Source organism: Ischnura elegans, chromosome 9 (assembly GCF_921293095.1).
Source record: "Ischnura elegans chromosome 9, ioIscEleg1.1, whole genome shotgun sequence".
Lineage (NCBI taxonomy): Eukaryota > Metazoa > Arthropoda > Insecta > Odonata > Coenagrionidae > Ischnura > Ischnura elegans.
The window spans coordinates 5148730-5161399 of NC_060254.1; the positions used below are offsets into that span (position 1 = coordinate 5148730).

The 12670-nt window shown below is 38.8% G+C and overlaps 1 protein-coding gene across 1 annotated transcript; it reads left to right on the forward strand.

Annotated features, from left to right (window-relative positions):
- The first annotated feature begins 8538 nt into the window (after nt 1-8538).
- LOC124165579 (DNA repair protein complementing XP-A cells homolog) lies at nt 8539-11492 on the forward strand. The gene is made up of 6 exons (XM_046543036.1): nt 8539-8800; nt 8880-8991; nt 9068-9195; nt 9304-9469; nt 9629-9746; nt 11008-11492. Exons 1-6 carry the CDS (start codon nt 8634-8636, stop codon nt 11157-11159), a joined length of 843 nt encoding a protein of 280 aa, XP_046398992.1. The 5' UTR covers nt 8539-8633; the 3' UTR covers nt 11160-11492.
- The last annotated feature ends 1178 nt before the right edge of the window (nt 11493-12670 follow it).

The window sequence follows — 12670 nt, forward strand, 5'->3', positions numbered from 1 at the left end:
ATTTGCGAATAAGTACTAAAAGAAAAATTAGCTTGATGGTTCTGCGATGCTAACGAAAGTAATTAACGCATACTGGATGTCATTTGTCACATTTTGTTGAAGAATTAACCGCCAAATGCCGCACACGTAGTATCATGATTTGGTTGAGCCGTTTCATAACCGCATCGGTGTCATTTACGGAGTTAAAAGGTACTACATTTCATGCCTTACTTATCTATGCTATTGTTAATCCTGAGATTTCATAATCCATAATTCACGATGTGGGTTGGCAAAACACGGATGGAAAGCGCATGAAACAATTCACTACAACACTGCGCTTCCAACAAATTTTTCGCTCATTTTCCCGCTATTATGAAATTATAGCGTTAATTTCCTCAAAATGTTTTATTTATTTTCCACAACGCCGCAAATGACGTACGGGTACTGGAATCTACAGATACTATTAATAAATTGTTAACTTATTATAAATACTTGACTTCAGCCTAGATTGTAGAAATGGGACAAATGGGGAAAGTTTACACCCTTGACTAAGGCTACATTTTAAATAAATTTAAATAAATGAAATATTCAAAACGGCAGTGGAGGAATTGCAACGTATGGTGGCGAACTTTTACCTCGAAAAATAGTCGAGAAAAAATCCATTAATCAAAAATCCTGAAATCGGTGTGAAACATTTGATGAAATATAAATATCCGCGTAGGAGAAAATAGTCTAAAACAATATTCTTTAGCGAATACATTCTGCAATATTTACCAGCATGAGGGTCTTTCAATTGGCCAACAGGGCTCTGTTAGCTGATTTTCGTTAGTTGGCTCTGATTATGATAGGGTGTCAATAACGAGATGCGTATTTTTCGGTTTCCCGACCGTCACGATGGAAAATCGACGGCCCGTTCGCAGTTTAGTTGATGACGCCACGAACTCATTCCTACTGTTTCAACGCGTCTCGGCCATTATCGAGTAAACGAACGAAAACTCTAATGACGTCACCAACTCATGGAAGGTGGGAGGCCACTTTCGCTTTTTTTAACTAACGAGAAAATTACTCACTGAGGAATATTTTTCTTCCCTGACACATCTTTCCCTTCCACTTTCCGAATTCTTTTCCGATTCGCGATTTCGGGACTAAATTACGCCATTCCTGGACACCTTCCCACGAACCAGGATAGGAGAAACATGATACACATAAGAAAAGTTGCTTTCCCCCCCACCCACATCCACAGCCAAGCATAGGACAAAAATGATTAAAATATGAAGGCGAGAAAATATCTCAAACCTCGAACCCACAATTATCCCAACAGACTCACCACTGAGACACCGGATCCTACGCAACAGCAAATTAATTAATGCCAGTCAAACTAAAGCTCATTCAAAGAAAGCGCCTCGCATTCCTAGCAGCGTTTCGAATGCCACAGAAGAATGACATCTAATAAGGCGTATCGAATCATACGCGTGTTGGATCTCCCCCACCCACTGCTGCTTTCGGAGGCGTACCTCACCCCACTTCCTCTCTCTCTCTCTGCGTTCGTCCAATCACACGGTGCTAGCGGAGCACTTTTCACTTCCCATCCACTATCATTCACTCGAGTTGGAGCACGTTTCTGTACGACTGTAAATAGGCAAGTCTACAGCATTAGCAGATTGGGAGGGAAGATTTCCTCAGAGGACGTGGAAAGTATCCTTCGTTTACCGTCGCACCACGATAGCAGGGATCACGAGAAGAAAGTAAAGCATATAGACTGCGAAACAAAGAGATTCAATTCTCTTCTCGTACTATGGCGGATAACGACGACCAATGACATTTTTATCTTTTCCCAATTGTATTTTTTATCCTCACAGCATTTTCAATTCATTTTTTTCACGGTCTAATCATAATAGAGTATTAAGAAGGATTTGGTGCTTTCTCGGCGATTGCTGTTGATGAAATCTTCTCGGGAAATCAGCCGGGTAAGGATGGACACTGCTGCCAACGTTTCAATGGCCTTCTCTGCCATCGTCTTCAGGGCGAATGATGGACCTGGTTGCTGCCGGGCTTATATATACACAGTTGGGGAGGTCAAGTCGTCTGTCCAATGTCTGTCGGTGCAATGTCCATCCTTACCCGGCTGATTTCTCGTGAAGACTTTATCAAAAATAATAGAGAATTATTTGGCCTAAATTTTCTACGCGGTACACACTTTGAATTAGCCTAACCTTTCGTGGTTACATATTGTACTCCATTATTTTCTAACCGCAAACGAGTTTTGATTTTCTACGTGAGTGTATTTGTGTAATGATATCGATTTTCATGGAGGCATGTACACAGAAAAGTTCACCCAATGACAATGGCAACCGTTTGACAGACCCAATGACAACCATTTGTTTGATGAGATTTTATCAACATATGGTTGATAGAGGTCATTGATGTGTCGTCCATGTAATTCTGGGCCCATATTTCTACCTTTCCATTTAATAGAACGGTTCTTATGTAGGTTGTTCCATCGGTCGGGCTATTATTTAGGTTTAATGGTGTAAGTCGGCAAATACTATTGACTTATGCAGCATCGAACTGCTTGATTTATTGCAAAAGAAATTTTTTAGTCCATGAATTTAATTTTTAAGGAGCTGCAGAATATCAATTAGCCCCCTACCTTCAATATATGGGGGTAATGTTAGTCTCTTTATTTCAGCCTTTGGATGATGTAAATTAAAATTTGTGAGTGAAGTACGTATTGATCTTTGTATGCCCGTTTATTGTTTTGTACCAGTTAATCACTCCAAATGTATTATACGTCAACACAGGTACCGCAAAAGTGTTAATGGCTTTGATTGTATTTCGTGCATTTAATTCTGTTTTAACGATGGATCTTAGTCTTTTACTTAATTCATTTTATTATTATTATAAAAAGTAGTCTTCCAGTTAAGGTAAACTTAAACACAACACTCAATGTAAATGACTTAATGATTTGCCAGTGAGTTAGTTCGATGAAAATGAGTGATTCCCAGGGGAGGACAGCAGGGGAAAGATGACGAAACGACGCCATGGAGACACATCTAACCCGAGGGTGTTTCATGCAACACAACAAGTTCATCCTCACCAATATTCCCCAATTCCAAGCTGAACTTAAGACCGGAATAAGGCCTAATTCCCATCCATTCCGACAAAACATGCATCGCAATCCCTTCTCCGCTAATCCAACAGCATTCTTCCAAATCCCCATCAATCACGGATCTCCACATTAATATTCACCCCAGCCATACTTTCCGCCTCAACTGCAATCTTCCTCCCCCCACCCACTTCCTCATCTTACCCGTTCACCACACTACACTACACCACAATATGAGTTCACTAAACCTTCTCCTCTCTTCTCCATATCTACATCTTTAATGTTACTCCTCATCCTCCTTCCCCAGGGTCCACGTTTAGAATTAAATCTACACATACATGATACCCTGCGAGCCACCTCTAGGGCGTTTGGCAGGGGGTGATCAATCACCAGCGTGCAACATGCAATTAAATATTCCGCATCATGGAATGAGATCATCGGAGTGAGGGGAGATGGTGTGGAACATTCAAGTACTGATGTAAATAAAATAATGAGTAAATAATGTGTCGACTTTGACGCGCTCATTAAGGTGAACATATACATTTCATCCTGTGCGTATTTCATTTACACCGTATCATGGAAATTTCCTTCACTAGCAGCAATGCCTTCTTGGTACTCTTATTAACCCGTCAGATTTCTCTCAAAAATTTAGTATTTTTCATGCCTTCCTGGGCATTGTGAGAAAGATGGAACCACAACAGGCCCAGTGGACAGGAGGGAGTGTTTTAGGACTTAATGGCGATAGGGACTGTGTCGACGGTCAGGAAGAAACCTTCTTAAAGGCGACAATTCGTGATTAAGTGGAGACTAAGTCGTCTCAGCATAATGTCACTTAAAAATATCGGTCCCAATGTTTTAGACATTCTCACAGTTTCCTTAAAAAATCCAGGTCGGCGAAGAACTCTTAAAAATGCCATTTGAGTGTGTTCAGGGTTTGGTATTCCATAGAAAGTGTAACAAATACACCGCTTAAGCTTTAGTTCACCACGTCACAATTTCACAAAGTTTAATCTCACTCGATCACGCTTTTACAGTGTCTTTACCTACTTCTCCAAACACTTCAATAGCACCATTTGATTAGATTCGTGACCATCCACTGTAAGGAGAACACATCCTCACGTCCTTCGCGATAGAAACTCTGAAAACGGAATTTGGACTTCGGTACTGTCACGACTGATGACGTCCCAAAGCATATTCGCATCGTATGGACACTTACACGAACAGAATATTCCGTTCATTTAGAACACATCACTATAATAGGGTCCTGGCTGATCAATTCATCGAAATTTAAGCAATCATGTTAAAATTTTCATGGAATTTGTACTCAACCCTTTTCAATATCCATCTCTATCTCAAAATTATGATTTTTCCATCTGAAGAAACACAATTGGAAAATATTATATTTGTACATAAAGACTTGATCGATTATTATCAGTTAGGTCTATTCTTCATAAACTGAATATTTCCGAATGACAGCGTACTTTTCTAACGTCAGGAAAAAGACAAGAGACGCTCGGTGGATCGTGAGAGATAAGCCACGATTATTATCTTCCGCAGTGCATTCGATTAGAGCGCATAATTAGGCCATTGAAAGATTATGGTCGTGGTTGGCTGGCTGCCGATCTGAATAGAATAAGAGATATTGCAGAGAGAAGCGACTCCGCAGCCGCGTGGTGCAAACACATCTGTGCAGTGACACTCTCCCTGATATTACGCCATCCCACATACACGGTTGGTTACCTGTTTTGATAAAGAAATATCTCATTTTTTCTTGGTTAAAAACCTGCATAGCACATCACCTCTGGTTAAGTTTTCTTCCATACATATGATAGGGGTTTTCCACGATGTCAAGGTTCAGTTTGTGGAGGGCAAGAGGAAACCACCACTTAATTGTTTATCCCGAAGAGTCGCAACTCATACTCATCGTCCAGAGAAATTAGTAACCCTATGATTGGATTGATGAACCCTCACCCAATTTTTCTTTAGACTACCCAACTTTTTTTACAGCATGACATGATGGAATTCTCCCGAGTAAAATATTCCAGAGGTAAACTAGTCCCCTATTCGGATCTTTGGCTGGGTAATACTCGAGAGAGTAAATCGGTCAAAGGCGACAGGAAGTTTAAGAACATGGGACGTGAGATCGCTTCGTAGGCAAGAAAACTGGAAGGTGGAAATGCGAAGAATGAACCTCGACGTATTAGGTAATCAGCGTCATGAAGTGGCCTGAGGAGGGAGGCTTTTGGAGTGGAGGCTATAGGATTATACGCACAGGATCCCTAAATGGCAATGTTGGAGTAGGGATAATGCTTAGAAAGAGTGCCGGAATGCGTGTGAAAAGCCGCCTGCAATTTCATGACTGGGAATTAATGCTAAAGATAGAAACAAAACCCGTAGCTACTGTAGTGGGGCAGATTTACATGACTACATGAGATTATGAAGATGATGAGGAAAAGACGTCTACTAAGACATAACGGAAGTAAAAAGGCAGTTAAGACGAGAAGAAAACCTTATTGATCTCGGCGAATGCTGCACTGACACAGGGAGTTTCTCTTAAGTTATATTCCTTAGGGTGATCTCGGTCGACAACCTAGGCAGACGCTATATCGGGCCCTTCTCTACCGTATTTAAGAGTCTAGAATACGCGATACATAAGTACTAGTGACTGGACCGGGGTCCGAACCCGGATCTCTCACGTTCTGCGAGGATATTTAAATACTCAGTTTCGACCAAGGAAAAAAAAATCCCTTCGCTTTATCCGAAACAAGGACTTACGGAGTTTAAGCCAAAATTTTCAAAAATCTCGAATTCCACAAAAACTTCCAAACTTTGGCACCCGATAACTTTTTATTAGCTATTGTAAAACTCTGCACATCGGTACATTTTAAATGCTTCTAATGATCGCTACATATTCCACATTTGAAAGGAAACGCAGGGGGTCGAAGGTTTATTACGAGTGTATAATTGATTGCTAACGAGAAGCTATTTTTGTATAATAGTTCATAGAATGGTCTGCCAGGGGTCAATACGCTAAATTTTGCCCGAATTTTTTTATTTTTTAATACAATGTATGCGGATATGCGAAACATTTTATAGTACTTAAAGTGTCAAATTACTCTAAAATTCAAACCATTTTGAGGAATATTGGCGAATCTGAGAAATGAATTTGTAAGGAGGAATTTTTGAAAGAATAGTTTAAAAAACGACCGCATTTCCACATGACTCCGTACAGCAGAAAAACACTCATCCAGGTAACGCCAGTCGGTCAAACATAAGCGATTTCAACAGCTATATGTTGACTTAAGCCATGTGAAAAAAAGTAAGTAAGTAAGTACCAGAAATGTTCATATCCACGGAAAAGGTCCCAGCAAGCCGAATATGTAAAAAAAAAAGTCTTCAAAGAGGCCTTTAAAATACGAAATTGGTGAAGATTTGCAGTAAGAGTAGTCAATAGTAATAGCATATTGTCTAAAAGAGTGTTTTATTACGCATGGCACGGTATTCGTGAGAGGCGACCGCCAAATGAGGTCATTTGCGCCATTAGGGATGGAAGAGTGAGAAACTCGGCGACAGCATTAGCTTGCAATTAAAGAAAAACGCCACGGCTTAACGTCCCATCCGACGAACGGAATTTTGCACTTCAAATGGCCTCCACATTACACTCAAGCGGCGATCGGGTAACCTTTGAACATTCTCTACCACCGCCGGGATAGGAACCCGCACTCACGGGGTGTGAAACAAACATACTAGCCACCACAACACCTCGAACCTCCTGGAGTGTTACACATCAGTTGATAAGGATGGCTGGAATTCGCGGATACACACGAAAGTTCCATGGACTTAACAAGGAATTTTCTTTCCAAATTAAACCCGATTTTTCCCCAAACTTGAAGAATATTTCCCCTTGTGCTGTTACTGGACGAATATCTGATCAGGGAAATGGGGCTTATTCTAATAATTTTTTCCAAAACCGACTTCTCAATGCTGTTTTACCGATAGATATGAATATTAATTGGTACGCGATAAACCACGCCAAGTCGCGCATATTTTTCGTCCCACATATGTATATCCTATTCACGGAGTCGAGGATAGTGAGCAATGTGTTTACCCTAACACAATGCTAAGAATTGGCCCTGATTCGTCATAAATGCCTAAACAACGCATAAGCCGGCAAATAAAGATTGATACCGTTTAATACCGTAGCGTACGTTTCCAAGTAGATGGCAGCATTCGTAGCAACCCAACAGCTGTTGGTGAAATTTGGAGATGGAAGAATAAAACATTTCAAAGGAACCACATTCAGTAAAACTCCGAGTAAAAGCACTATGGAAATACTGAACAAATATTCATAAACTAACCTGTAGGACAAAAAAAGAAAGGCAACTCCACACAACCGATATAGAAAAATAATGCTCCAGGGGGGTGCGCGGAAATTTAAGTAAGAAAAACTAGAAAACATTCCTACAACAGACGTTAAACATTAGTTTCATGCATTCTAATAAACACTTCATTGCTGTAACTAACTAATACAGACTATAGAAAATAAACTCTGATCTTCAATCCAAAAAATCTCTCCAACACTAGTTGAACTCTGATATACATAATAATTCAACGCATACTTAATACCATATTGTATGGTGTAATACCTCCCCATGCTAATTGATGAAATTATCCTACCAAAAGCGCAATAGCTAATCGATAAAATACGATAAAATCTAAATTTATTGCAATACGTCACCGTGAGATGTCATAAGGAATATATAATTAATCAAGCGCTATTTATTTGTCGATCCATAAACGGATACTCGGAAAATTACAATAAATCACAAAATTGCAATACATATAGTTAGACGGATTCGGTCAATCACACCGTAACTCGATACGCATAGATATGCATTAAATCCACTAAAAACCGGGAAAATGATTAGAAACGTAGAATATACACGGTGAATCTATTTTAAACTACCGCACTTCCTCATCATGAAAGAAATAAACATTGTATGACCTTCACAGCACCGCAAGTAACGTCAAAACCATACGTGCATGCGAGCAGTTGGGAGGCAAATACAGGAAGGCCAAATCCTGGTAGGAATAGTTTATATGCTAATTACACAGCAGGATAACAAAAGCACTTAAATTCTATCTTAAATTGTTAAGATATTGCGGTGGACTCATACAAAGCAGAAAAACTAGAGTTTTGACAGAAGACACCAGGGTTTGCTTCGTTAATCGATTCTAGCCGTACACTAACGTTTTGGAGCCAAACAAAAGATAAGGTCGGCTGATAAGTCAGAACGACCTCTAAGATAAAAATTATAAAAAAAACCTTACCTTTCATATTCCAAATTTCAGCTGATTATCGAAAAACTCCCTCACCGAAAATGTAGCGATGCTCACTTCATTCCAAGTAACGTGCGAAATGCTGCTCAGAGATGGCAGCAACGATCAATGACACAATAATTGACATTCGAAATTACGCCAAGGTGCAATGTTTGTGTTGTGATTACTGCAGCCGATTAAATTTGCATAGAAAGATAGTTTCATCAGTATGGAGGGCAGTAGCACTGATCGTGATAGTAACGAGGAGGTTAATAGCTCCGTTCAAACTGAAAAGGTGAAACCAACAGCGGCCCAACTGGCGCGAATGGACAAAAATAGGCACCGGGCCCTGCTCATCAAACAAGCGAGGCAAAAGACCCAGCCTTACCCGACGGAGTGAGTATTATTTCATTTTCACTAAATATTCAACGGTGTTTCACAATATATGGGTTATTAAATGGTTATTGCATTGCAGACTATCAACAGCAGCCGAGAAAAGTATCATACGGGTACAGGGAAGCAAGTTCATCGACACTGGAGGAGGATTTCTTTTAGAAGAGAAAGACTTGGCTGACCCAAAAGAACCTGTATGATTATTTTCAATTTTATAATCAATCTCCGCTGCGGGAAAACCTTGCCTTACTGTTTGACGTGGTGTTTCAGGTTGTCGTGACAAGTGAGCCAGCACCTATAATCGAGCCAGATAGACCAAGTTGTATTGAGTGCAGTGAGGATTTCTACGATTCATTTCTTTTCCAGAATTTCGAATACGCTGTTTGCGATAAGTGCAGGTATGAATAATTCTTTACATATTCAGGACTGCTGGTATAACAGTTCTCAAGCATCGACTATCCTGTTGGTTGGCGTCAACTTTATCTAATGTATTTGAATTTACCCAGGGACAATGAAGATAAGCACAGCCTCATAACAAAAACTGAAGCAAAAAATTTTTACCTGTTGAAGGATTGTGATTTCGATAAAAGAGAGCCAGCATTAAAATTTATTGTGAGGAAGAACCCTCATAATTCTAATTGGGGAGATATGAAGCTGTACTTGCAGTTACAGGTATTGTATTATTTCAATTGTATTCTAAATATGTGATCGATTTTTATTTTCTGTTTAGCCTTGAATTTTCTTCCATTTACTTTGATTTTATCCAATTGGTACGTGCATGACCTTGATGTATGTGATAGCAAAATTAAAACGTGTTGAATGTGTTTCGAGGTCGAGAAAAGAGCGCTGGAAGTGTGGGAGACGGAGGAGAAATTGGAGGAAGAGAGGGAGAGGAGGCAGGAAGCCAAAGAGAAGGCAAAGATCAAGAAGTACAACAAGCAAATCAAAGGTACGAATCACAGCTTCTCTCTTGGGACATCCCTCCTTCATATCCGTACTCAAATCTATGTACTTTTTCAGATCTGCCTCATTTAAGCTCTTGTCTTTTTGGAAAGAAGTTTAATTTTACTGAATACATGATACTCGAAAATATTGTACTGTATACCTAATTCAATTCCACAAACTCTCTGCTCACGTTTCTACTGCCTTGCTGTTGTTATGAGACCTGTGGTGGTTTGATCGTACATAAGACCACAGGTATGATGATGACTGAAAGACAGACAGAAAATGTACAGTAGAGTTATTGGAATGAAAATTAAGTAGGCAGTATGACATCTTTGTGTATCTTTTAATATGTTGTTCTATGATATCACTCCGAGAAAAAGTTGACTTAATTCAACTAATGCAACATGATGTCACTTGCTCCACTGGCTCCAGTAATGGCTTGTTGAGAGTTCGTATGATCTGTTTACTCCTTGAATTAAAGCGTCTTAGATTGCTCTCCAAAGAGTAACAATGGGGTCATCCACTTTCCCGAAATCACTATTCAATCAAATTATTTGGCGGATGGATGAGAAAGTTTGGATGGCAATTATTTGTGATTAAAAGCAAATGTTTCCCCATTCAGCCATTCTGTTGTAAGTTTAAAAAGAGAGAAAAAATTTTAAGCACTCACGGTCATGAGTTGGTGATGTCATCATAGCTTTGGTTAATTTAGTCTGGCAAGTTGAACCCTTTTCTGATAGAAATTTTCAGCATAATTATGTAAATGTTGACAAAAATTAACTCCTTACATTCCTATTTGCATGAAGTCACAATTTTTTGCACGTCTAATCATAAAAAAATAGAGGAAAATGCACTCATTAACAAAATACAGATTTTTAATGTCATTTCAAAGGTAGGCAGTGATTTGGAATGAATTAATTCCTGGGTATATGAAAATATTATATTTACTACCTCATCATATCAGGTTCTTTCTCACAAAAATATGTAAGCAAACGAAAGCATTTTGTGAGTGACACTGCTGTGCTGTTGCATTAGAAAATCGGAAAAAAATGTATGAAGAATTGAAATACATGCATAATGAATCACTTATTGTAATTGCATTGCTTACTGGGGTGATGAATCAAGTGTCCAGGACAGAGCTGTAATGATATCCAGTCGAGATGCTTACTGATATTGTGCGGAGCAAAATCATTTCTTTTTCAGTCTGCTGAGTGTATCCTTTAAATGAAGATGTGTTCACATTTGCCTCTTTATCTCTTTTGCAGCTTTGAGGATGAACGTTAGGAGCAGCCTCTACAACAAAACATCATCAAACCATCAACACAGTTTTGGCCCTGAAGAGTACAATGAAGAGGACGATGTCTACACTAGGAAATGTACAACATGTAATTTTGAGGAGACGTTCGAGAAAATGTGAGGTTTATAATCTCTTACTTGGGATAGGCTTTGTTCTATCGTTTCTGGATCGTCATCTTTTTTCACATCACTCCAAATGCGTGGGAATGCTACTCTATCCAAAAAGAGAGTCAATCAATTCGTAGGCAATAACTTTGTCTCTCCTTTCTATTTTGAATGTGTTTACATATTTTACTTTTTTTTTCGATTTTCAGACGATTAAATGATCATGATCTAATGCACAATGTTCGTCAATGCCATTTTGTTGCCAGTGAATTTCTCAGTATTGTTTAAGGGAAGATATGTGTGTATTTATTGTTTTGTAAGTAAATAAAGCTAATGAAGTGTTATTCTATTTTATGACATTCTCTAAATCTCTAAAATTGAAATTGTTATATTATCTCCATGGGCTAATTAACATATCCTGTATATTTTCTCTGAAAATACCAAACACATTGCCATAGGAAAATATTGACTGGGACTGAGAATCAAATTGCTCGCCTTTGGCTTTCTGGACTTCAGTGCAGACTACTAGGATATATCCTTGTCTGCCTCAGCAATTTAAAGAATTCTTGTAGTTATTCTGGATTCTACTATTTACATGGCAGAGCTGAAATATACACTGATTTGAGTAGTAACTGGGCTACCTGTAGTGATTATATTTCATGTACTATTTAATTTTAATCATTATATTTTCATAATGCCGCTAAATATTTTTAACGCGATATCTAGAATGAAAGGCAGCATAGTGGGCTAGTAGGTATATTGCTTGGCTGGTGATTGAAGGGTCCTTGTGTTTTGCCTTGAGACATCCCCAAATATTATGTAAAATCCTCGAGGTGCCGCATGGCAGAGTGAAAAGAACTGGCCTACCTACATATAATGTGTGACATTCACACACCAGTCTGGAGTGACCTCTACCCTCACCTTTCCTAACCAACCTTTGGGTTGAATCAATGGGTGAACAATTGGGTTGAATCAACTCATTGCTCTCTGGAAGTAATCATTACTTTTCAGCAGATACCCTACCTAAGCACGTACTTCAAGAAGACCATGCTGTTTTGATGAACGTCTCCGTATGTGAATGCCTTTGCCAAGTTATGCTAGTGGGCACTGTTGTCTCAGGCCAAGCAGTTTAAGAGGAAGTAAGAAACTGGAGATGTAGCCATATTATTTCAAGTGTACTGTTTGATGATTTATGTATGTATATCATTCTTGCTTGTGTGCAAGATAATTGTAGATTTTTTCCAAACTTGATTACCTACGTTCAATCCAGCATAAGGCATCTAATATTTTTCTCTTCTCTTCATTAAATGTTGCTGATTATTATTAAAATGAATTCTCGATAATACAAACTAAAGAGTTTTAAATTGTAGTTCGACAAAACATATCCAATTCTGGTGCATAGACCTCATCTAGTATTTAAGAAAAAATTCTAAAAAGTAATTGTGGCAATACTGGCAAATATAACTAGTTAGTTTTAAAAACTGTTCCTGGTACTCATAGCTGATTGCAAATTCTTTATTAAAGTTA